At 34.8% G+C, this 25,992-nt stretch overlaps 1 protein-coding gene and 1 long non-coding RNA gene across 7 annotated transcripts in view; one reads left to right on the top strand and one right to left on the bottom strand.

Moving 5' to 3' along the window:
• The window catches only part of LOC143900015 (uncharacterized), a 297,879-nt gene that overhangs the window by 24,652 nt on the left and 247,235 nt on the right, over positions 1-25,992 (top strand). For both annotated transcript variants that reach the window (XM_077410902.1, XM_077410901.1), the window contains exons 2-3: positions 9,654-13,923; positions 23,179-23,229. In XM_077410902.1, coding sequence (XP_077267028.1) covers positions 10,783-13,923; positions 23,179-23,229 — 3,192 coding nt within the window. In that variant the 5' untranslated portion in view covers positions 9,654-10,782. The remainder of the gene's footprint in view (positions 1-9,653; positions 13,924-23,178; positions 23,230-25,992) is intronic.
• Positions 1-25,992, bottom strand: part of LOC143900050 (uncharacterized) — a 53,426-nt gene that overhangs the window by 11,445 nt on the left and 15,989 nt on the right. For 2 of the 5 annotated variants that reach the window (XR_013257704.1, XR_013257695.1), the window contains exon 5: positions 25,043-25,392. The exons of 2 other annotated variants lie outside the window; for them this stretch is intronic. This is a non-coding gene — a long non-coding RNA (uncharacterized LOC143900050). Of the gene's footprint in view, positions 1-15,540; positions 16,232-25,042; positions 25,393-25,992 lie in introns of those variants that run through there. One more of the 5 variants, XR_013257706.1, reaches the window with a different exon arrangement.

Below are 25,992 nucleotides of genomic sequence, written 5' to 3' on the forward strand. Positions count from 1 at the left end.
TATGCTATCGCTAAGGAGAATTTAATACATCATAGCTTCGGGCAATCTCCGAGTAATGTTCATTATATGCAACCGTATACTCTGTGTCGAGATATATTACATAGAAGAGAATATTATCAGACAAGAAGAATATTTTTCAAACTATTTGCAAACAATTTGCAAATTGCAAAAGTGAATTGAATGTTATTGAATTTGATTAAATTTGTGAATCGTTTTTTGTAATTCAATAGCAATAATATTTTTATTTTCACGATTTTTTTTTGGTTTCTTGTAAGCAGATATTTATGTATTACTCGATACAATTCTGTCTAACTTCAACGTTTCTATTTCGAGAAGGCGTTCCTGTGAAAGAACAAAAGAGGTCATAGAAGTGCGCTCAATATATCAACGAGCTACGTTTCTTTCTTCAAAATTCTGTCTCTTTTTTTTCACCCTCTCTTTCAACGACTATGTTTCAAGATGTGGAAAACCTTTAGGTCAGTATAGGCAAAGAGAATCCACGTACATCCCACGTATAATATCTCAACTTGAAATGTACGCGAAGATATAGCCGATATAGGGAATCAAGAATTCGCCCACGTCTTTATTCAGCAGTTCAGCTTTCATTATGGCAAGTAGTCGCTAGCAGCGCTGTTTGGTCGTTGTTGTGCCGCACACCAAGTTGTTTTTATTATTCTTTCGTAACATGTACCACAGGTGTAGAAGGAATCGAGCGCAATTATGGTATTCATGTATGCTAACCGTAAGGGTCTTATTGGCACATAGAAAAACTTAAGCAGTAGAACTTAAGCAGTAAGAAATCAACGGTATGGATTCGCTACCGCTTAGGGCCATGCTTTAAGTTCTTGACTGTGATTGGCTGATTTGCTTACTGCTTGAGTTTTACTGCTTAAGTTTTTCTATGTGCCACGGCCTTAAACGTTAAGCGAGCGCAAGATAATGACGGACCGATACCGATGGTCGATCGATACCGATCCGTCGCCCAAAATAAATTATAGCGCGCACGCGGCTCCGAAGATTTGTAATTCCGGTTAGTAAACCGAATATAAACGATCGTGAAATGAAACATACAACTAGATAGCCGTGCATGTATATAGCTTAAATTAAAGTTTCGCGCAACAATATACCGTACCGCCTGTCGTCACTGCCACTGCTATACCACCACTGCCATCGCCACTGCCATCGTATGATCCGCGAGTCGCTCTGTACTTTTTTAATCACGACCGCGTTTGGAATTCCGGACGCGGGCCGGGCTGAAAGGAAAATCGACGACTTCATTCCGTCGCATGGCGATCCGTAAATTTTGCCGGGGGCCCTGCAATTTATCGTTCGATTCATTCGCCGTGGGATTCCGGAGCGTTGTGCGGCCGTGGATATAAATAAAAATGTGCCGCGGTAACGGGAAGAAATTTTCATTGTGATCTATAAAGGGCAAAAATTGCTCCGTCAATACCGCAACTACGGAATTAACCTCTGTGACGCGTTTGCTTTTGCGAATTTCTCTGCAGGACATATGTTATTAACTCCGTTCTGCGGGCAAGTGCTATACTGCTAGTTCTTATGTGGGTTGCTATGTAGCTACGCGCTATCGTGCGCGTACTCCGAACCAACGATATTGGTACAATCGCACATTTAAATTTAAACATTGATTAAATCGGTGCGTGCAAATAAAAGGAATATCTATATGCCTGCATGGAATATAGCGGAAATCGCGTTGACTAGCTGTCCCTGCCCAGGATAATGTGTCTTGGTGTAATTCGAGAACGGATTTATGTTCTCATCCCGAAATATAATGCAGTCATATATCACAATTTGATGAAAAAAATAAGTGCTTGTATTCATACTAATTAATGAACAAATATAAATGCAAACGAAATCGAATTTTGTGGCTTTAAAATGAAATAATATAACGCCTTAAATTTCTACAGTTGCTTTTCTTGATATGTGATTATTATATATATCCCTCTTCTAAAATAAACATTTTAATTAAGAGAGTAGTATTTAACATTGCACTATTCACTACTTGTGTTTAAAAAGAAAGCTTAAATATTAACAAGACAATAATTATCAGCAAAAACAACTGTGCATGGACAGCATGAAAAAGAATAGAAAATGGAATGAAATAGAATAGGAAAAAAATAAGATTATCATTGTCACCATCTGTTGACAATGCACACAAAAATAAGAGGCAGTAAATTACCGCTCTGGTCCACGTAATTACTGCAATAAACTTTGGAATTATTTATTAATATTAAATTGTTTAGATGTGTGTTATGTGCGATCAACTCATTATATAAAATCGCATTGCATGCATGATTATATTTAAATACCGTTCGTTTTTGCGAAAGACGTTTAAATAGAATCGACTATAAGCGATGTTTTTCCGGTCTGCTTAAACCATCTTTCTGATGCTGCGAATAATCTTAATACTCTTGAATTGTATCACAAACTGGTTTATATTTATCAGATTAGATCGTAAACCAGGATTTAAATATACATAGCGATTCTATAAAAATAATACTACGAATAATATCAGTTTGTTCTCTTTTTTGCGATGTAATTATGCAATATAATCCGTAATAGGATGTACAGAAAGATTAGACAGGCACGCGTGTACATACGCGTGTGCACAACTGTTCGTGCACATGTTCGTGGATGGAGAAAATTCAGCTAGACGAGAAAGGTGGCGGGTTATATTTTATTCGGCGGTCGTCTCGCAGAATATACGTCTACTTGAGGCACCGCTCACGTACTGTACCAGCTCGGCGGATTTAAGCCGGTGTTACGACGATTCAGAAACCGTTCCCATTCTTGTTCGTAATTATATTTAGTTTCACCGTCGTGAAAAGTTTATCCATGCGGCAGCATTTTCGACGCCGGACAGAAACGAAGAAAGAGAAATTCTTATTGTAAATCTAATTTCTAAGTTTTAACTTTAGATGTTGTAATTTATAATAATTAACGGAACGATAATTTTGTTCAATATGTTTTCCACTTTGTTTCTTTATCCGAAAAATTTACACTGATGAAATCGGTAACTGATATATATGTATTATCGTTTTTTCACTTTGTCGACGTACGTATAGACTGACGTTCTATTGCATTTATTTGCGCGACAGTATGGAAATTGGTATAAAATACACATTTAACCGTTAAATGAAAATAAACTAAAAAGATAAATTACGTGTATAAATTACTGATTTCTGCATTACAACACAAAGCAGCAGTTACTAATACGAATCAGGATTGTAGATATAGTCCAGTCTACATATTCTGATATAATAACTATAATAATATAATAATAATTTTCATTTTGTCGATTGAAATTCATTATAATTATTGTATAATTATAGTAGTTTCAAGTGCGTAAGAGGAAACAGGCGTTTTCTAAAACGCATCTATCTAAATGTGAAGTATAATATGCTGTGTGTAGAATGTATACATACATGATTATTCTTTGTAATTCTACAACCCGACATCGTTACTTTACAAGTAATTCAATAAAATTATCCTACGATCGCTGAATAATTACATACAATAGCACGACAATAGGCGCTTGTGCGAAAGATATCCTGCGATTCGTTGTCGTAGTAATGGATCGATCACTCTCAAATCGGTTTGTCTACTGCGCCGACTGACATTAATTAAAAGTTGCGGAAAATACAAATATCGACTGTTCGTATGCCGCGAAATGAAATATCACCGTTCGTTCCATATTAAGCGACGGCATGTCCATCATCAAAATCGAAGCGGCATTTTTGAATATCGAAAGTCTTTCTGTCGGATTTCTCATTGCTACTTTGTTTTCTATCGACATGGGAAAAAAAAACGATAGCAATATAACTGCAGGTCGACTAAAATATATGTATAGTGAATTAAATTTTGAAAATTATTGAATTGCAAGATACCTTGATAATAATTAACTCGCTGTAGAATAATAAAACCATATTATACTTTGATAAATGTTAAAAATTTCGTTAAAATAAAGTAATTAATTTTAGTGTTGAATTATAAAATAAAATGTATGTTAAACGAATTGTTAATGTATGTTCCTGTTATTTCTCTCGTTGAAAAAGAAAGAGAAAGAGAAGAACGAGGGAAAAGGAGAAAGAAATAGGAAGTAAACATTAAAGAGGTAACTAAAGAAAATAAGATCGAGCTTATTGTTTCACTTATTTATTGGACATACGAAATCAGTTTGAGCAAATATTCGCACATCTTTGGAACGTTTTTCACTCTCCCTTTGTCGAGCTATGTTTTCGCCGCGTAAATTACACTCAAAGTTCTAATTAGCATTTTACTTTTACACGTGCATCACAAAACGAATTTTCGTAGCTGTTACTTTAATAGTCTTTATTATAAATCTCGCAGGCGTTTCTTAGAAAATTATAAAAAATATTAACCCATTCTAATATAAAGATAAAATTCAATTTTTAATGAAATATTAATTCTGTTTTCGCCATCTTATTATTTTTCTTCTTTACATGTTCACCGGTAGAAGGGTATTCTTTGCGCAACGAAAAGTTACAGTCTTCACGCGAGCGCACTTCATATATTGCAGAGCTCTGGGAGTGCTTAGCATCGGGGAACAGTAATTTTTCTAAGTCTTAGAATCCTCTCAGTAGTACTTTTGGTGAAAATTTCACACCAGTCCGTACAATAGTATGGGCAATTGTTAACAAAGTATTAAAAATGTACAATATTTTATATTTTATTTAAAAGGCCTGTTCCATTAACGTATACCAAAAAATAATTTGTAACAATTTGAAATTTTTAAATAAAGTTTTCTCTGGATTTATATTTAACAAAAGAATTTTGTTTTGCTTGCAAAAATTTAGATATTGCTCTACATTTTCTTTCTTAGAAACGAATAAAGCTATATATGTAGCTGTTTCCACGAATAGCGAACAATATTATAATAACTTATTATTGTGACAAATTTGGCAAGTTTTGCCATAATATGGTCGTATCTGGTTAGGCACATTTAATAACACACAAAAGCATAACTGGATTTAACACATCTAGAATTGCATATAATCTGTTGTCAGATTATAATTAAACGGTGACAGTAGGTTGGAGAAATAATGCTGCCATCTATCCTCCTTAATTTTCACGTAGTGACAGCGGAACAAGACAGTTCCAGCGACGGAGCTTCCGTTCGCCCAGAGGGAGCGAGTTTCCGAGTTTGAAACCAAGTTAGTGTAGAAAACTTTTGACGCCTTTGATAAATATGGAAATTAGAAAACCTTGGGTTAACTAGGGTTATCTAAAAAAAAAGAAAAATACACACCAAGAACGATGGAGATCGTGGCATGCGATTTCTACCATCACAAAATTCAAAGTAGGTGTTTTTTGTTTCGCATAAATTGTCCTCTTATAATTTACACACACACGTGCGCGCGCGCGCGCGCCAATACTTGTTTACGCGCACATTTAATACTTAATATTTATTTATTCAGATGTAATGAGACACACAGACAAAAAATATACGTGCAAACGAGAAGCTGATGAAGGTTGGAAAAAAATTATATGTTTCGTGTAAGTATAAGCTTACTACAAAACGTCAATTTTCGCACAAGTCTAGAAACGGCATCATTATTACTCATTTTAATTATGTTCTGTATATATAGTTTGTCATTTGGAAACATTTTTATTCCACTCTAGATCACCCAACGATCCGTCGCCTTCGCCGTTTCGGTTCAAGAGTGAAGCGTGTCTTGCACACGCGATATGATGCATGGATATTACCTCTATTCGCTTACTTTTTTAATATGCTTTTCGCGACTCTGGGTCGAGGATGTATTCAGAAGTCAGCAGGCAGAGAGATCTGGTTTTGGCTCGCTCGTGAATGTCAAATAGACGCCCGATGACTCTCTCTCTCCACACCTCATCGATCAATCGTGCTACTTTCGATATTTTTTTCACAGTTCGCACGGAAATTAACATTGCCGTAATCGGACCGCGTCTGCATAAACGATTTTCAGTTTGAACTAAATCAGTTCTCCGCCGCTGGATACGATAATTGGCGAAATTTGGTCGCCCGCCAATCGTATCGCTTCGAGGATTCAATTAACCTGGACGAAATGAAGTCCGCTGGAAAAGTCCGGGATCGTGGTCGGCTTTATAGTGGGAGACGAACTTTCGTATTTAGGTCAGAGACCTAGACTGACGAAAACTTGAAATTAATTGATGCAGGCAGACGGGAAAATATTCGCGATGCGCGAGAGAAAATGCCGGTGGAGAGAAACGGTGGAGAATATTCTATATAAGAGAACGGCAAAGTTTCTCAATTATTGACTCTTTACAGTATTTTGCTTCTATTTGTTATTCTTTTTAAGAATTGAACTTATTTCTAAGTTACATAAAACAATTTCCTAACAAATTATTGCTCTTATTAATAATGTTACAAAGTTTATTTGAACATTAAAAAGAGAATGAGTCAGAGAAATAGATAACAATATTGAAAATATAATTTAGTCGACACATATATCACAATAATACGTTCCCATAATCCAAATATAATCCTATTTATATTAAATATAATCCTACTAAATATAATCCTATTTATATTATTAAATATGGATAATGCAGAAAATTAGTTTGCAATATATTTTTTAATTGTCTTAATGTAAACAATACATGTTTAATTATTTATATTATTTAAATCAAACACACATCTTTGCGCTTTTCAATCTGAATTATTGTATATAATATACTAATATGTCATTAAGTCGAATTTAGAAATGTTATTAGATAGTTCGCAGCAGGTAGTTGCGAGTCGGTCGATTATTTGTATTTTCTCCGAGTGCATCAATCGTCGATCTGATTTGGCTATTCGATTTGGACATAAAGTTAGCTTTAGAATTTGTTCATTAATCTTAGCTGTTGATTTGAATCCGGTGAATGTGATCTATACAACATTCTTTTGGATAGAGGATCCCTATTGCAGCTTTCGCGCGTATGTATATTCGAACTTTTGTTTGTGCACAAAGTTACGAAAAAAGCAACGTATAATTTGAATTATCTACGAGTATTAAAACGAGAAATATATGACGTACTAAATAGCGATGCGTGACAAACAAAGTGAAACGTTTTCAACTTATACATTTTTGCGTACCTATATAAGGTTAAACCAGGTTTTATTTACATTTATGCCTTTTTATGAGTAAAATAAATATTTTTTGTTCATTGTTTAATTCCGAGTTACGTGTAAATTGAATTTGTATTTTATTACGCAGGAAAAGGAATACATTATTAAATGGAAAATCGAAAATCTAGAAACTACGTCAAAAAGCAGTAATTAAAATTATATAATTTTATATAATCTTATAATATTTTAACAGTCATCACGATTATACAAAATATAATTAACAATTTATTAAATAAGCTTATAAAATAACTTTCTGTATAATTTTAAGTAAAATTAATTTAAATGCAATAACTGAAGTGTAATAATACGTATTAATTGCAAGAGAAAGTACGCTATTGTTTTAGTTCGGAAAGCAATCAGTTGTCATTGTCGATGTGAACCATAAAATCTTATGTATATTTTATGCCCAACGCGAAATAATTTGCGTAAATTGTTTGTTGACAATGCGTATTTTTTGCCGTAACTTGAGTCATTGTCAAAGAACAGATCTATGATCGCTATCGCTAACAAATAACTAACGAAAATGGAGTTCTCACGGCAATTCGACATCATATGGCGAGTGCTTCCGACACTAGACGAGCGTTATTTTCACGTAAATTATTCAAATTACGAAGTTTGCATCTACGCACTGATTCATTCAAATTCACCATCTACCATTTAATTTTTTTAATTCCGCAGTTTATATATTATTATATATATGTATAAAGTATAATAATTTTTGAAATTTTATAATGCATGCCAAAACAAAGATAAATCAGTTCACACTTGATTTTTCACGTAAGCACAAACGCGCACGCCTCTACATGCAGAATAGTAGGAATATTAAAGATCTATGAGGATATACGAATACAATGTACACTGCGAAAGAGCATGAACATATAGATATAAATATGCAGTGATTGTATTTCACAAACAGTTAGATTTTTGATGTACTAATAGCATGATGAATATGGGCAAATATATGAAGATGTATTGATGTACGTGCACGTAATATGTGCTTTATGTATTTGCAAAAGAAAAAGTAGATATGAAATATGTGGAAAAGAGAGCAAAAGATAAAAACAATAATTTTACATTTATATATAACAAATTGTAAAGTACGACACTGCTTACATAGATATTTTTTCCTTTAGACATATCTAGGATAATTGTATTTATCTCTTCTGGTATACGTATAAGGAAAAAGTAGTAGAAGTTTGTAATATGAAAAGTATAAATATGTAATTATATTTAAAATATTATTTAATTTTGGAAGAGAGGGGATGAAAGAGAGAGAATGAGAGAAAAAGAATACTGAATACATTCACTCAGAGGTGGGCAAAACAAGAAAAGATTTTATTACTTAATGTCGATTGTATATAAGCACTATAAGCAAATAATAATTAATTTTAACCGTCATAAGAGATAATTTATCGCTTGTGTTAGGCTGTTTACATAAGAGAATTTGTACATATATAAATGTGATTTTTTAAATAAAAAATATAGCATTATCTTTCTTATACTTTTTTTTATGGTTTATTTCTTTTTGAAATTCAGCAGTATTTATTTTGGAGGATCACACAATTAAAGGATTATATCAAAATTTAAACCGTATAAATACATTAAAAGATGTCAAAGTTGAAAAAACATAATTTATTGTATATAAATAATTTTGTATATTTTTTGTATATCTTTTATATATATACAAATACTTATATATTTTTTTATGTTATTTTTCGAAGAGGAGAAAGGCAATTAAACTGTGCTCAAAAATTTTTCTAATACTCGAAAAATCGTCAGTACAGAGATATAAGCGAAATATAAGCGAAAAAAGTATTAAATATAAAGTACGAGTTGTACAACATTGTACAACATTGTTAATTATTCAATATAAGCTGGGGGGGAGGGTTAAGGAATTTTCAGCACTTTCCTGTTACTAATATTTTATCGGTTAGCTGCAAGCCGATGAGAACTTTTCATCGCCGCCATTTCCCGAGAACTAACTTTTTGGCAGTGAAAGATGGCTCTGTTCGTAGAAAATACGATGATCACGAGACACTTGGGAAATCGAGGAAACAATTTTCTGCTTTTTTGGAGTAAAATAAATCATAGAATAGAATAACCAATGCAATTAAATGTTCCGGGTATTATTAATCAGTTTTTAAGTTTAGATTTGGGTTAAAACTTCGATTAGTAATTTAACAACTATTTTTAGATGAAATATGTAAAGTGTAATAAAACTCTAATAATATTATAGGTCTTTGGTTAATAATGTAATTAAGCAATAACATATTTTTTAATAAACTTATATTCTGAATTATGATTTGGAAAATCTTCAATCAATAGGTTTTTAATGTCAATATGGGTTTAACAAAATTACTCTCCTTTTTACGTGAAAATTGACAACATAATATATAAAAAAAAACACAAATCTCTATATTATGTTATGATTATCAAGGGCGAAAATCCACGATGTGAGTGCATTGAAAGACCTTCGGTGCATTTTGAAATTGTTTATTTTCAGATAAGTTGGGTTGGATGCAAAGTTCGCGCAAAAATATGCGGAAACTGGAGAGACATGCAAACTTTGTTATTAGTGACAACGGACACATTAATGAAACGATGCTTTCGTGAAGTTGACAGGATCGGGACATTTTCCTTTTCTTTCCCAAGTTAATGGTTAATTGTGATCAAGGTCATCAACAAACGAAAACAAAAAGTTTGCTTCTAGAAAGTTTGAGAGAAAATCAAGACAACTCAATCAAAAGATGTGTAGAGGAGTATGGATAAAAGATCAAAGTCAGATTATCGGCATATATAACGTTTGGAAAAATTTACATATAGCCACAGTGTTTTCAATCAATATCGAGATAATCAAAAGTTTACATTTATAAATGCATTAGAAATATATTGCAGAAATATGAACAGAAGCGTATGTATACGATGTCTTGAGCCGAGAAGAGGATGAAGACTATGGGAAGAGCAAACTGTTTTACACTGCCATCCTGAAAAGTACTCTTATAAAGGACAAAGTGAGATTGAAGAAAAGAGGATAACTCCCTTCCGTATGTAACGACATTGTTCGAAACACCAAAGTGTTTACGGAAGAGTGCGTGGAGAAACAAGAAAGAGAAACGCTTTACCACTACAATCTCGTTTTGTCGTGAAGCAAAGCGAGTGAATCAACAACTGCGTCAAAGAATATTAGTAGATTTGACGACTGTCTCTTATTAATTATTTTCTATTATGCTCTTTATTGAATAACATCATATGAATGTTATTTACTATCAATTATCTCATAATTGTTATTTTTGAGGTAAAATACACTAGAATATTTAATTATTAAAGAATTGGTAACTACCTCCCTCCCGTTCTAAGCGATAAACAAATAATATTTCAAAAAATAAAAAAGTTCAAAGTTTGCCCAAAGAAACAAAGATTTCCCAGAAAATTGGAAACATTGGTAGCAAGATTAAAGTTTATATGCCTCGAATTGAATTAGCACAAGTAAAAAGGCACAAAAACTGCGGTGGCAGCGTTCAAGTTAGCGTTTAGATCTTTTCGACAACGTCGCTCACTAAGTCGCCACAGTGTGTGGATTAGGGCGAATCCTCGGCTACATCGGCGGACGACCGTCGGTGGGGGCCACCAACATGTCGCAGTCCGGGTCAGGTGGACTGAGCGATGCTCAAGGACAGAACCAGGCTGGACAAACAACGGATAGTCAACAGACAACTTGCCAAAACGGTCGTGCTGAATCACTCGCTGAGCCGACGAAGCAGGACTTAACCAACGGTTTCGAGAATCGAACGATGGATTACGAAAGATTTACCCAAGAAAGGACACAGCATACCTCAGTTGCCGGGCAAGTTCAGGATCAGCAGCCGCAATCGCTTTCACAGCAGCAACAACAACAACAGCAACTTGCTCATCCAATAGCGCAGTATCCATCGGGAAGGAGGCAATCCGTAGGATTACCAGAAGATAAACATCCTTCGACGGGTCAACTACCACCCCCGCAATACGGTCAAGACAAAGGCAACGCGGACAGAGCTCAGCACGTGTCTCAGACCAGCACTCAGACAGTGCCGGTACAAGTGCAACCACAATTTGCACCAGATTATGATCAAAATCAATATTCACAGATACGAGGACAATTTGAGGTCAGGTCACAGATTTACCCGCAAACGCAATATTCCGATAGAGCTGGTTATGTGACGAGAGATGTCACTTATCGCGACCCGAATCTCTATGGTCAAAGCGGTACGACTAATCCAATGTTCACAGGGCAGGGTCAATACGTAACGGTTCAACATGGCACACAGATACCTTCGCAATCCGCTAGTCCGCAACCACCTTATTACTCGGGTGTAGTCGTGCCACAGCCACCAAGTAGTTACGCTCAATTCGGTACTCAGCCACAATACCCTTACAGTCAATATCCGCAAACGGTCATGAACGCCGTACCGTACAATCCGCACGCCGGTATCTACCCAGCTCAGCAATACTCCGGTCAACAGTCGCCGAATCCGCAGAGGTTTTCACAAGAAATCAGCCAGTATCAGACGCAACCGATCATTCAACCGATAGCTCAGAACGTAACCCACGGAATCGCTATCCAAACGACGGAGCGGCCTTGCCGAGGACCGAAACCGATGGTGCCGCCTCGTGGTAATTCCAAAATCACCACCCATGACCCTGGACACAGAAAATCTGCCAGCGTCGATGTGCCGGCATTGCAAAAGGCAAAATATGAGTCAAACCCGACTGCTCAACAAGATTCGATTCATCGTAGCGATGGCGCCATTATTATGACGGGCGCGCCAATTGGCCCGGACGGTCCAGAAAGAAGATACTTAACCACGATTAATCAAAATCCTAGAACGAGACAGGACGGTTTATATGTGGACACTAACGGTGAACAGTCAGGCAGAGAGAAATTGGTCGACACAATTGCCACTGAATGCGGTTTGTACGTGTCCAGATCGGAGCACAGGAAATCCGTATCTGTCGATGTGACTACCAGCTTTCAAAGACGTAATGATACAATAACTTTTACGTTTCCTGGTGACGGCAATCAAGAGATTGTGTCGGGAAGGAAAACTACCACTGTGGTAGACGCGAAGAGAATCGAGACTAATCAAATGTTCCCTGCTGAGCAAAGAAGACTAGATGCTAGTCTGCGTGTATCGCCAATGGCGTTCGATACGAGACAAGAAAATAGAAAGAACATAGGGACCGATAGAAAGCCCGAATGGGGTAATGTGAGTCCGAATCAAAGGAATGTCATCCCTCCTGAGAATAGACGCTCGGATTATTTCGAAGAGCATCGAAGATCACCCATGAATTTGGAAGGAAAGAGAATGGAAGATGTAAGGAGATCGCCTATGCCGTTTATGCCGATTCGCGAAACGTCTGTTGATCGCGCCGGACAGAAAAGTCCTTCTTTTGTTAGCCAAAACTTTGAGAAGACTAGACAGGAGCTAGCGATCTGGGCAGAGCAACGTCAACGGCAAGAACACGAAAGAACTATGATTCAAGGTCCGATATTTACGACAAGCCCTCGTTCTCGTAACCCGTCAGAGGAAAGGAGAGATATCAGATCGATTCATCCGCCGGACGATCGGAAAGAATCCAGAATGTCTCAATCGGCCTTTCAACCACTTCCAAATATTAGTCAGAGCACTATAATGGAGCAACGACGACACTTGAGACACGTTAGCGCCGATCTGACAAAACATATGGAACTCTCGAGGAAGGATTTTGATGAGCAACCCATTACAGGTTCCGTAGTGAATCTTGGCTCGGTAGTCAGTACCGCTTCATCGCAGAGAGCCAGTCCAAATCTTTGTCATCAGTATCCAGCTCTCAGCGAGGCAAAATTGGACACGAAGACTGTGTTGACTGTGGTAACTGATTTTGGCGAGACGACTGCTAACAAACCAATTGATCAAATCGATCACATAATCCATAGTCACCGTAAAAGTCACAATACCTCATCTAATTTGCTCACTCATAGTAAGAGCCAAACGGAGAACTTACAGAATACATTGGAAAATCAGAGTGAGAAAACAGACTCTCTTCACGCTCAACAACAGCAGTTACAGAATCAACAGAGTCTCGATTTAATCTCCGAAAAGCTAAGCCAGTTCGAGCGTCAGCAGAGCGACCTGCAAGCCAAGTTGCAATGTCTTCAAAATCAGAATCAGATTCTGGATAAAGTGGCGCAATTTCAGCATCAACAGAATGACCTGCAAGCTCGTTTACACAGTTTGCAGAATCAAGGTCAGTTGAATGATAAGACTCATAAGACATCCGGCGATTTTGCGCAACTTCCGTTAACAAGCGATACTCATCAGGGTCAAGGAAGCTCTCTTTCGAATCATCAAGAACAGTCATCAGATAAATCTTGCTCGGCTCATCAACTAGTACACGGCCTTCATCAAACGCTTCTGACTACGTACCCGCAGAACGCCATCCTTCAAACTTGCCAATCGTCCGTGTGCGAGAAACTGACGTCTCGCGTGCAACACGACATTTCCGATCCGAATTCCATTCAGATACCGAACATGTCGCAAATGCCGTTACCATGCCTTCCGCAATTCGATCGTGCCGATGTGTCGCGTACTTCGTTTTCCCAGTTTCACCGACTTCAGTGCCAGATCGAGAGTCACGAGAGTGCTTCAGCAACGAGTGCCAGTCTACCTGCCAGTTCGTTCACTGGTACACTGAAGAAAATACCACCGGAGAAACCACCACGGACGTCCTTGATAGTGCAGTCACCAGAAGCCGAGGTAATTTGAGAAATAAAAATAATTTCATATTTGTGTGTTAACTGTTCTCGTCGATTATCGAACTTTTTTTTTTTTAATGTAATGCGAAACGTGTAAGTATGATTTTCCAAACTTAAATGAGAAAATAATTACGGGTTTATATATATTGATTATTTTATATTAACACATTAGGCATAAAACATGATCGGAATCTTGCTAATTGAAATCGCAAATTTTAATCAAAGTGTAAATAGCGATCCGTTTTAACATCTCTAATGCTTCTGCACTATTATAGTTAGAGTCAAAGTCTTTGAGCGAATTGTAAAGTAAAAACTCCCTTTATATTATCCAGAATGTTGGAGAATACAAGCTTGGTTTGTGGCCGAGGAGATTGCGGTGATGGCAACGGATGGTGGAGGATAGAGATCTCCACTTGCAGTTTTTGTCACGGCAGCCGAGTAGAATAAACTTGTTAGATATCAGACCTGATGTTGTCTTTGAAAACTTTATTACGAGTCCTATATACTTTTCGCTCTATTTTCCGTATCTGGTTTGTATTCTCGACATTTCTGTCACAATTATAAAACTCAACACATCAACATCGTCCGACGGTATAATGTTACTCGGTCAATCGCAAATATGTTTCGAATAGTGAGAATGGCAGATTTTCTCATTTTATTCACGGGACGTACATACATACAAATTCTTTTTATAAACTTTAGTGTTATTGTTTATCGATAAAAAAATAGGTTTAAAATAAGGTTTTTATTGATCATTGCTATAAAATAGTACTTTTTAAAATAATTAATTAAAAAGAAATATGCCTAGAGAACAAATTATTTTTATATTATAAACACACAAATGAAAAACTAGTTAGAATAATTATATTTTATAAAATTTGATTGTAATTTATTTGTCTGCTATTATATTACTAATTGCATTATACTAGCAACCATAAAAGAACATCAAAACGCAATTAGACTTCTGTCCCCTCCCTTCTCCTACCAACCACTGCCTCTCGGTCGATTACTAGATATAAAGGTACACCTGTCGAGGAGCAATTGAGTATCAGATTGCTTTTCCCTGATGAAGTGAACTGAAATGTTCATGAAACGTCGGAATCAAATAAAAAATTCATGCGCTTTCAACCCGGAAACTAAACATTAAAACTTATTCCCATACAATATATATATATATATATATTATTTGAATAATGACACAAGTACGTATAGTAATAATAGACGTTATAATGCACCTATATAAAAGTCTCATTTTAGGATGTGATTTGATTGTCTTTTTTTACTCTCGATTGCTGCCAACCGAAGGCGAAGGTTGACGGAAACGGATTTCACCGAAATCGAATCGTTGTTATACCTTATTATTTGTTTTCTTTAGTGAATGATATAATTATTTACTGGAATCTTACAGAAATAATTTGTGGAGTCTTGAGAAACGGACAATTTTATTTTTTGAATGATATTATTTTTAATAAGAACAGAATTTTTTTTAAATAAATGTATTAATACCAATCACCAAAATACGAGCAATACAAGATGTTACCACACACACATTAAGTTATTCTGTAGTTTATTGTCCACAATAATAGACAAACATTATGAACCTTTCGACTGATGTATTAAGTCCTCAGCACAATAATTTAAACAAAGAATATGACAATTTAAACTATAAACTATAAACTAAACAATATAATATAAAAAAGAATAAAAAGGAAATTAAACAAAGTTAACATAAAATAAAAATGAATAAAGATATAACTTTATGGATTAAATACGAATAATGATTAAATGTAAAATACGAATCGTAAATAAAATCGATAAGCGGCTGTGGCAAAGGTCAGAGACATTGTCGCGATTATAAAATTTAGATATATATTTTAAACGAATTTAAAATAAAACAAAACCTTTATGTTATTTTTGTTATTTTATTTTAGTGTAGTTATTTTTTAGTTTAACAAGTAAATTGCAGGAAATTCACAACTTACAATTAGTAAATAATACGCAATAATAAATTTTTGTTAATTTCTGTGTTATCTAATTGCTTATTTTAATGCAAACAAGTATTATGATTCTAAAGTTCTACCATTTTCGCAAACGGATAGCCATTTTTCTCAGGTAATATCAAGTATGCGTGTATTGAGGTATTCTCTCTCTATCTCGAAAATTCTTTCCATACCTTCATTTCTGTCTAACATTCCACCTCACCGTACTTTCCTTCCACGTACGTGTAGGATGTCAGTGCTCCCTGCTTTCGACCAACGAATGGAAATTCTATACGGTTTGATACATTCATCTCTCGACCAAGCTCGATTCTATGAAAACATCGTTATCGAGAGGTGGGTTTTTCAAAAACTGTTTCTTCCAGAAATTTATTTACACAGACTCGTTTCATTCGTTGACATATAAATCTGGTTTTACTATTCGTCGAATAACACATATCATGTTTGTATTTCAATGTATTTTACGAAATCACATAAAATTGTATGCTTGAAACATTCAATTATCAAAAAATTTATTACAGAAACTTTCACACTTATTTTTCTTTACAATTGAAATTGCCTAAACTAATGTAATTTAAAAAAAATTATGAAAGAATAATTACTTCTTAAAAACAAAATTCGATGAAATGTAGGTATAAATTATTTCGTATGCGGAGATTCAATAAAGAGACATGAAGGTTTTTGGTAACAAAAAAAGAATATTTCATGTTAAAAACTTGATGATTAAACGAACTTTAATCGTACCAAAATTGAAACGGACAGAATAGTTCTGCCACGCCCTAAACTTGTACTTTTTAAATTAAGGATCAAATTAAATGGAGAAGTGTTATGAACAACGGTTCATCATGAATTAAATATGAAGTAGTAATCTCACGTGTCGTGTACAATGCTGAAGCGATGTTGTAGGAATAAAAATAGTGTTTGGAGCGCAGAAGATAAAAGGACAAAAAAAATCAACCGAAAACCAACAATGAACACTCTCCCTGTACTTAAAAACGAAACGCTTCGATATTCCCTTTATAACGTACTCCCCTTTACGATAGTATTATTCGGGACTTTATGAGCACCTATACGAATTGGCTAACATGTATCCTCTGTTTATCTCGGCTCGTGATTAAAAAAATCGGGGACAGGCGCAGCGAATTGTTAAATTACATGATTTTAAAGTGTGTCAGCTACGTATAATAATTACAGCTCTGCAACCGTGTTCTAAAATACCTTTTTTTCTTGAAAATGCTGTTTCTTGTAGAGAGAGAGCATGTTGCGGTAAGCGAAAAATTACTCGGCGTGGAATCAAATGGGATCAATGTTCTCGATGGATTGTTGTAATTTCTGAAATTTGTACAAAAATCTTGGCGTAACGATCACTCGATAACCGGAAAATTTATCCTTCCAACATGCGCAGCTATAGAGTTTCTTGAAATTTTGAACTTGCGATGCATGTCACTCGAAACGAGCAGAAATTTCGACAAGAGTCAAACTCTGTTCTGGTAGATACGCGTTTTCGTCATTTTCGCCAGTGCGTATAATACCCGTAAACTTCTTTCTGTAAAACTCCAGCGTCAAATTTTTTCGTTTTTTTTGCGCGGACCGGTCTTGTTGTGCTTTTGTTTTACTGGCGCGCGATCTCTACATATACCGATCGGTTGCGCGAGCTTTTACAATTCCGCAGTTATTTACTAGCGGAGTTTCCGCGAAATTCCAAGCGTAACTTTTCATCGCCACTTAGCACAGTGCTTTATAAATTGAGACAAACGAGAGAGAGAGCGAGAGCGAGAGCGAGAGAGAGAAAGACATGCTTTTAATCTATATATCCGTAACCAAACATTTTAATTGACTGTTTATTTTATTGCGATTACAAAATCTCAGGTTACAAAATCGAACGTTTCCATGTACGCGGATTACAGTGTGGATTTCTTTCCTGCGCAATTTTACGCGAACGGCTAACCAAATAATTCGGACCCTCATATCATAATTGATATGCAATCTGATATACGCGACTTTATAATCTTTCGAGCACTACCAGCTTTGTCTTGTTATCGAGGTTTTATTTCAAAATGTGTGTTTTAGGAACAGGCGCGCGCACGCAATCGTAACCCCGATGGCAATTTCATAAGAAAGTATTTCTCGCTAATAATGCTCGCTATACTGAAACTCTTTTCTTCGTAACATAATTTCAATGACCTTTATGAAAGACTATTTTTGAAACCGAAAGACTATTATAATTTTAAAACTGTGAAATCTCTAGTAGGATCAAATATTACGGAAATATCCTAGTTTTTAATTCATTATCGTTTTTGAACCAGAATACATAAGTCTACGTTAACATGTAGAAAATGCTCGTTAAGTAAAGGTATTACGGATGAGAGTTAAGCAGATTTAATACGACGTACGTATACAAGGATAAAGCTTGGCGTACCTACTATACGAGGTGGTAAAAGAGAAAGTAATAACACATCATGAAGTGTTATATTGATATGAATATATTTTGTAATAAATTAAGATAATTACAACGCAACTGCAATTGTATATACTCTCGCGTAATGAAAACTGAATATAGTATTATTAGTCGAAAATATTCAAAACAAATGAGTTGATTTTTGTTTACATCAATATTATCACAGTTGATATGAAATGCAATTTAATTTAATTATAAAATAATAACCCAAAAGTTAAAAAGCGATAGTATATGTATCTGTTTGCTACAAATTGAAAATCCAAATAATGCAGAAATGTAGTAAATTTCAGAGTTGTATCGTCAGAAAATCGCTGAATGTAATATTATTGTTAATATTATTACTGTTAGTATTGTTATTATAAATTATCATTATTGATATGATCAAAATGTTTCAATTTCCGGATATTATGTTAAGCAGAAAATAAAATACGCGACCGTGAATTAATCAATTCGTACACATTTGAAAATATACATGCAGATTGACATATATATTATTATATTCAACAAATCGCGGATGTTTTAAATTTTACAATCATCACATCGCGATAAAATATCATGTTTTTTGTTCGTCACGTATTAATTATTGCAATCAACGATATTATAGTTACAATCATTCGCGTTCATCGGCAAATTTGTTTTCTGCGTAGTACGCTCATGGGAAATCGACGATATCGCCAGAAACGAATGGTATAACGAAAACGCTAATTACAATTGCGGAACCGCAGTCCGAAACAGCAGCTTGGCATGTGCAATCGCGAGCATCGAAGCACGTAATGGATTAGTCAGGATTAAAATTTGATCAAAACCAAGGCCAAGCCGATTTGCGCGAGGATAATTAACCGTGTGTCTATTGTCTTTTATGAACAATAATAATCATCCTCATTATTTTCTCAATTTCCTTTCAAAGTTTTTGATTCTCGTGAGTCTTTTCTACTTTTGCGAGAGGTGATAATAATGTATGATTTATTCTTGTAACGTATATCGAGGTAAATAAAACTTTCTGTGTAACTGTTTTGAAAACATTGATGTATCAACTTTTGTACCATTTTACTAATTGATTTAATCGTACGAGTCAAAAGTATGAGAATAGAGAAATAAAATAGTCTTAATACATAGGTATATAGTAAGATAAATGGATGGAACAGATAGATTGAAATTACATAGTTTTATTATATCGGTTTAGTGACCGAAGTGCAGTTTGGGTCGTGGAGATATATGTACATATTAAGGATATACATATAATATTAATTGAGAATTGATTGCTTTCTTGCCGTTATACAATGCGCACGTTTAGCGAATTTTTCAATTATTAGATGGATTATTTCTATTTAGTTTTCACAATGAAAGATCTAATTACTGGAAAATTATTGCTTGCCAATGTTTATGATTTTTTTATTTCGCTGCAGAATTTTGATTATACATATACATATGTATTAATATACCATGTACAATTAAAATACGAAATTAAATCGTATTATCGTTTTATATTAAGTTATGTTTTTTATAAAAGTTAAAATAATTAAAATAAGAGGACGAAATGTGCAAAATGTGAGATAGACAGAGCGAATCGTGTTAAGCTAAAGAACTAGACGAATTGATATTAAACAACATACGAGTGCGTGTGAACACGTCTCTCTTGTCCAGAATCAAATATTATCCGCTTTCTGCAACCGCCTAAAGCGCAAGCTGTAACTGAATAATTATCCGAATGGCACATCGGAGACGTCAGAGGCTTCCTCCGCGAAATGGAATTTCCGTTTCCTTTGTACGTGACCCGCCAATGGATTTTCCCGAGAGTTCTGATACCCATAGCTCTCGTGCCACATTTCATTCTGATTGATTTGTTTTCAATTCGAACGCTCCTGGCGCTGGCTCAAGACTAAATTAATCCTAGTAACGATATAGCCTAACCAATTCTTGTCTATCAACCAATCGGCAACGGATTTCACCTGGAGCTAATATCGAAGAAATATATGACCTTAGGATTTTGTTAGATGAATCTATCGCTGGTGATATATAGAACGGTATATATAAAGACATTAATCATATTTATAACATAATTGAATTAATGCCACAGTTCTATCAATTAATACTGTATCAGGAATAATCAGTGCTAAAATAATATAGCGAGAGATGTACAATTTTTAAATATGTATTAAAATATACACTAAAGATGTATTTTAGATGTTTTTTTTTGGACAACTTTGTATACTTTTCTCTGTTCCACTAATATTTTATGATTATATGCTCTTTACTCTTTAAACATTATCATTATTTGTTCAATTTAATGGTATAATTTACTTGCTCTGCAAGCTCATTAAATGCATCTAATCTGTGTATTTTTCTTCTATGAAATGTGGTTAATATATGCTCAGATTCAGTTCACTGTTAAATGCGTCGGTGAAAAAAGCATTGCGTGCGAAACTGTCACATAATCTGGGACGCGTTCGAACAGAAAATAATTATACGGCATATCAAGTATCGGCAGATCGACTTAATGCCATTACGAGTTAATAGACCGCGATGCCGATAAATTCGCCGGTAAACGCCCGTCGAAACTTCTCGCACGAGGCGGAGACTGGCGAGAAGAAAAAGTTCGGTCAACGGAACTCGATGCAAGATGGTGTTTGGCTGCACCGACGCGCTTTCTTTAGGCGGCTGCGATTTTTCATTCAAGTTTCCGTCTTATTGTTTGTCCCCTTTTCATTCCTTCGCGGCTTTATCTTTTCCTTTGTTTATTCGACTTTATGGTGCTTTCGATGTGAGTCGCATCTCGACAGTCAAGTAGTGGGAAAAAGAAAGGGGTGAAAGCAAAATGACGGGAAACATTGGTGAACGAAAAGAATTCAATTGAAAAAAAAACGGGTAGGTTAAGAAAACTGGATAATTCACAATTACTCGAAGTAGGTCGCGTTATTTTAGAATATCTTATATCCGTGGCGTGGCGTGAAGTAAGCGTAATAGAAAATTTGGAGCAATTACGAATACAGTAATAGTGACTAACGACACTGCCAAATTCACCAACCATCGTCGATGCTTAGCTTACATCGCAACTCGCCAAGCTTAATTATTTTCTCTCGTAAATTTTGCCGTTCACATATTTTCCATCTCAGGAAATTTAAGACGCGCGTAAGCTTGATTGCGTAATTTTTACGATGGAATAGCTACACGAGCATCGACTAGAAAGATTCAAATTTTCCTTGTGCCTAACGTGAGACGAAACCTGGCGAATATTTGGCTGTGTAATTTGCGCTCGTCGGTCGCTTATATTACGTGATAAAATGTAAATGACGGTTTAAATTGGGCAGCGGTTCCAAGTGGAAATGTAACCGGGGGAAGTACTCAAGTCCGGTTCCGTCGGCGTTCTCAGTTTACGAGGCAATTTTCGAGATTCAGTGCAGAGCGCAGCGACCAGCAAAATTCGTGAACGTCGTAGCTATAAGGGCGACGCAGTTGTCGCGGTTTCGCCGATTGCAATTGCGGGACCAAAGAGTAAGGCCCCGCCACTCATGCTGCATTGCAGCATTGGATCGCAGAAATTGAACTAATTGCCAAGCGTAATTATCCGGAATTAATCGAGATAAACCGCTTAATTTTCACATCTCGTACAAAGCTCGTTCGTTTCTCAGTATATCTGTTAGCTGATTTTGGACAAGCGAAATGCCGCTAAATGCACGCTAATTATCATCAGCGTAGCATCGAAGCGTCGAAATTGAAGGGATGAAATGTCCTCGTTTCTGCTCCGAACGCTGTAGAAAATTGCAATTTGAAGACATTTAAATGCAAACTTGATGTAATCAACGTATCTAAGTACAGATTTACAGATTATGTTTAGGATTTCTTGGAGAGTGCAAAAAAAGTTAAAAAGAATTAGTAAATATTAAATTCTTGAATAATATCTTGGACCTGTAAGTTTCCGCACTAACTTATTTTTATAATTAGAGTATATTTTCTTAACAAAGAATACACGCATATATACCCCGCGCAGATTATAAACAAGATTAAATAAACCCATATGAGCCATATTAACACATTAAAAAAAATATTATATATATATATTTATTTTTTATTCTAAACTAAAATCGCGTGCAAAAAAATAACCACGAGAGGATTTTACAAAAATCGAGGGATGAGTGCTTTGTGCTGTTTTAGTGAACATCTGTGATGAAAAATATGAAATAGTACGTTGCAAATACAGCGCCAATCAACACGAATAAAAATGCACATCGACTCCGAAAACAGTTTAATCAACATCGGAATATATGGCGAGTGCGATGGCTTAACTAAATCGGTGCGAGATACGTGACTTTGTTTTGGCCGTTTTGTCATTTTGCTGGGATAAGTTCTTAACGTGAAATTATTTCGTCTGGTCCGTTTTATAGTCATTGTTCATAACGTGATCGGGATACGAAAGAAACGACTACGTTTCAGCAAACCAATTAAGATTTACGAATTTTCAGCAATGACGGGCATGGCATCCACGATGATACCGCGCGTCCGAGCCGACGCGACGCGACGCGACGTTTCGCCATGAATTTATCGTTTTATCGTTTGTAGTGTCGTATCAGTCGCGGATACCGTGCAAAAGGTCACTTTGGCGCATCCGAAACGGATTTATTTGCGACCCGGAAATAGCCACGAGTTTGTATTTTGATGGCACATTTTATGACAATAATTTATCGCGGTTCGTTTCTTTACTTTCCGGACTAAAAGTCGATATGACGGCATAAACGATATGGTTTATTGAATTTAATGTCGATCATTATACCGTTATACTAAGAGCTTTCATCTTTTCTTGCAGAGTAACCGCAGCCAACCAGCCATTGGATTAAAACAGACACCGAAAGCACGGGTAAGTGTTTATATATTTCTTGCTTGAATCTATAATTTGCGATCTACATATCGTATTTATTATGTTAAACTAAAATTTATATTAATTTTTTCACGTATATTGATTTATGTCGTAATATAGTAAATTTTGATGTATATAGTACAAATGACACTTTATCATTTGTTATCACAATTAACTCTGCTTTCTTAAGAAAACTTTTATAAAAATACATCTCAGAGGGGAAACAATAAACTAGAAACTGGCTATATAGATCGTAGAATTTTCTACGGCAAACTATTTTTAAATCTGAGTATGCGAGTTATGGTTGACTGGAGTACACTGATCATATGAATAAACGTCACCAAATTATATACTCATTGTCAGCTTAGTGTGATAGACGTTTCGCTATACTTTAGGCAAAAGCTTAAGTTTTCAAGTTTGATCTCCACTAGGCCTACTTTTTGCGTGCAGATGACAAAAAATAGAAAATAGAGGAGCACATAAATATAATAAGTATCTGTTCGAGAATATTATTGGAAAGATGAAAGTAGTGCGCATTTGATGATATGCACATTGCAATTTCAAAAGAGAAATTATAATAACTCTCGTCGAGTCGTGCGTACTATACATTTGAACTTACACTTTTGAAAATTATTATAATTAATTGACTGTTTTTATTATTTTTGAAGACAGTAATATTGATTGTGATGATGATAAATCTATTCTTTTTGACAATATTGACTGTGAATGGGGAAATCTATTTTTATTCTATTTCTCTCTCTCTCTCTCTTTCTCTTCTTCTTCTTCTTCTTCTAGCTATAGATCTTTATGTCCACTACTCTTTCCCTTATGTACTTTTTCACCCTCTCAACTCATCCCCTTCCGTCAGTCAAATGAAAGTCGAAGGACTCGGAAAAAGGGAACGCTGGGAATGCGAACGGTAATGTCGACGGAACGACGTGAAATCGCGCGGTGCAATTTCGTGAGATTGCTCGCTGAGGCAACTTGCCGGGAGGACTATCTTCGTGGAAAAGAGCTTCTTGGGAGCGCGGGGATGCGCATATTTTTTCTTTCTTTGCGCGATTCCGAGGCATTGCGCGTTTCGTTCAGAAAGGAAATACGCAATAATAGAATTTTATGACAGGTCAGTTGTGTAAGTGTCGTCCATATAACATTTACATTAATTATCTCTTCTATTTTTTCACATTAACACACGCATATTAATTATATTATAATTAATATTATGTACTGATATATATTACTATTATTTTGATCTTTAAGTGTGTATGAGGTACATAGTATTTTAAATTCTATTTTGCGAGATATTCAGTATAATCGATTGCACTTTCTGATGCACATTGCATCGTCGGCGATTATTAACTATCGTTGGAGGCCACTAGGCCAGATCCCGTAGTCTAATTTGACTACATGGTGGGATAAGATTGTGCTCCAGAGGTTATACCATCGACACCTGCGTCTGCGTCTGCATATAAGGGTACAGAGGTGTTAAAGTGTATGAAACATTAACGGACTTATGCATATTCATGCAATCTACATTTTAATTTACAACAAGTTGTTTTCTACAGAACATTAACAAAAAATTATAGATATATTTTAATTATAATATATTTAATACACACATTTTTATCTATATTTTAAATAATTAATAATATATTTGTATAATAATAACATTTTATAAATCAGAGATTTTATAAATGATAAACTTAAATTTGTAATTTGTTGAATAATGCTTATTTATTATGGCTACACAATTATTTAATATTGCTTTTATAATTTATTATATTAACAAATATAATCTTTTAGATTTAAATTTTAACTGTTTATAAATTTAGCCTTTCTAAATTTATAATGTGTTTTTATGTATTTAATTATAACATTAAATAATTGTGTTTGTGTGTATACAAACGTTATAAAAAATTCTAAAATATTTTATATAGATGTTGAAAAAATTTAAAGATTTGACTATTAAGCTATTATAGAGTAAATAAACTACTTCGTTTTTCCCTTCGTCGTTAATGACAAACATTTTTTCTAAGTTTACTTTATGTAAATATTGTAAATGTATTCTTAATTTGCTTAGTCATTCTTGCTTAAGCATTTATGACAGATTACTTAGTCGGAATTACGATGCATTTTCTTACGCTTTTATGATTGCTGTACAACCTGCAATGCAACAATAATAAAATATGACCAATTCCTCTCTTTTGCTCTTGTATTCTTTCCTTGTAATTGAAACGAGCTAAATTTAACTTATTGTTATAACACTGATATTTATTATGTTTGTAATAGCGCAGAACATAAATCATCGGAAAAATAAGAAATTAAATTTACATTTTTTAAATAATTCTGCATATGCAATAAATTTACAGAGTTGTGTGTGTGTATATATATATATATATATATATATATATATAATCTTATTAATTAATTAATTTATATTTATTTAAGAACTAAAAGAACTGTTATCTCTTATGTTCAATTCAAAATTTGTGCTAGTGAATTTAAAAGAAAGTAACACATTTTCCGAGTTATCTTTCTATTTTGAGGTGGACTAAAATTGAATATATTTAAAATTAAGTTAAAAGTATTTTAATAATTAAAAAGTATTGTTTAAAAAAACTCAATTTATTTATACTAAATAGTAAATGTGTGTGTGTGAGAAATGATTATGTTTGTTGGATCCATATTGTTCCCAACGATTTGTTGAACAAAACTCACGGAATGTAGGGTCGTTGCGTTTATAGTCTCAAAAGACTTGCAATG

The sequence above is a fragment of the Temnothorax americanus genome, unplaced genomic scaffold, assembly GCF_048541705.1.
Source record: "Temnothorax americanus isolate GAGA-0224 unplaced genomic scaffold, ASM4854170v1 Scaffold3, whole genome shotgun sequence".
NCBI classification, from domain to species: domain Eukaryota; kingdom Metazoa; phylum Arthropoda; class Insecta; order Hymenoptera; family Formicidae; genus Temnothorax; species Temnothorax americanus.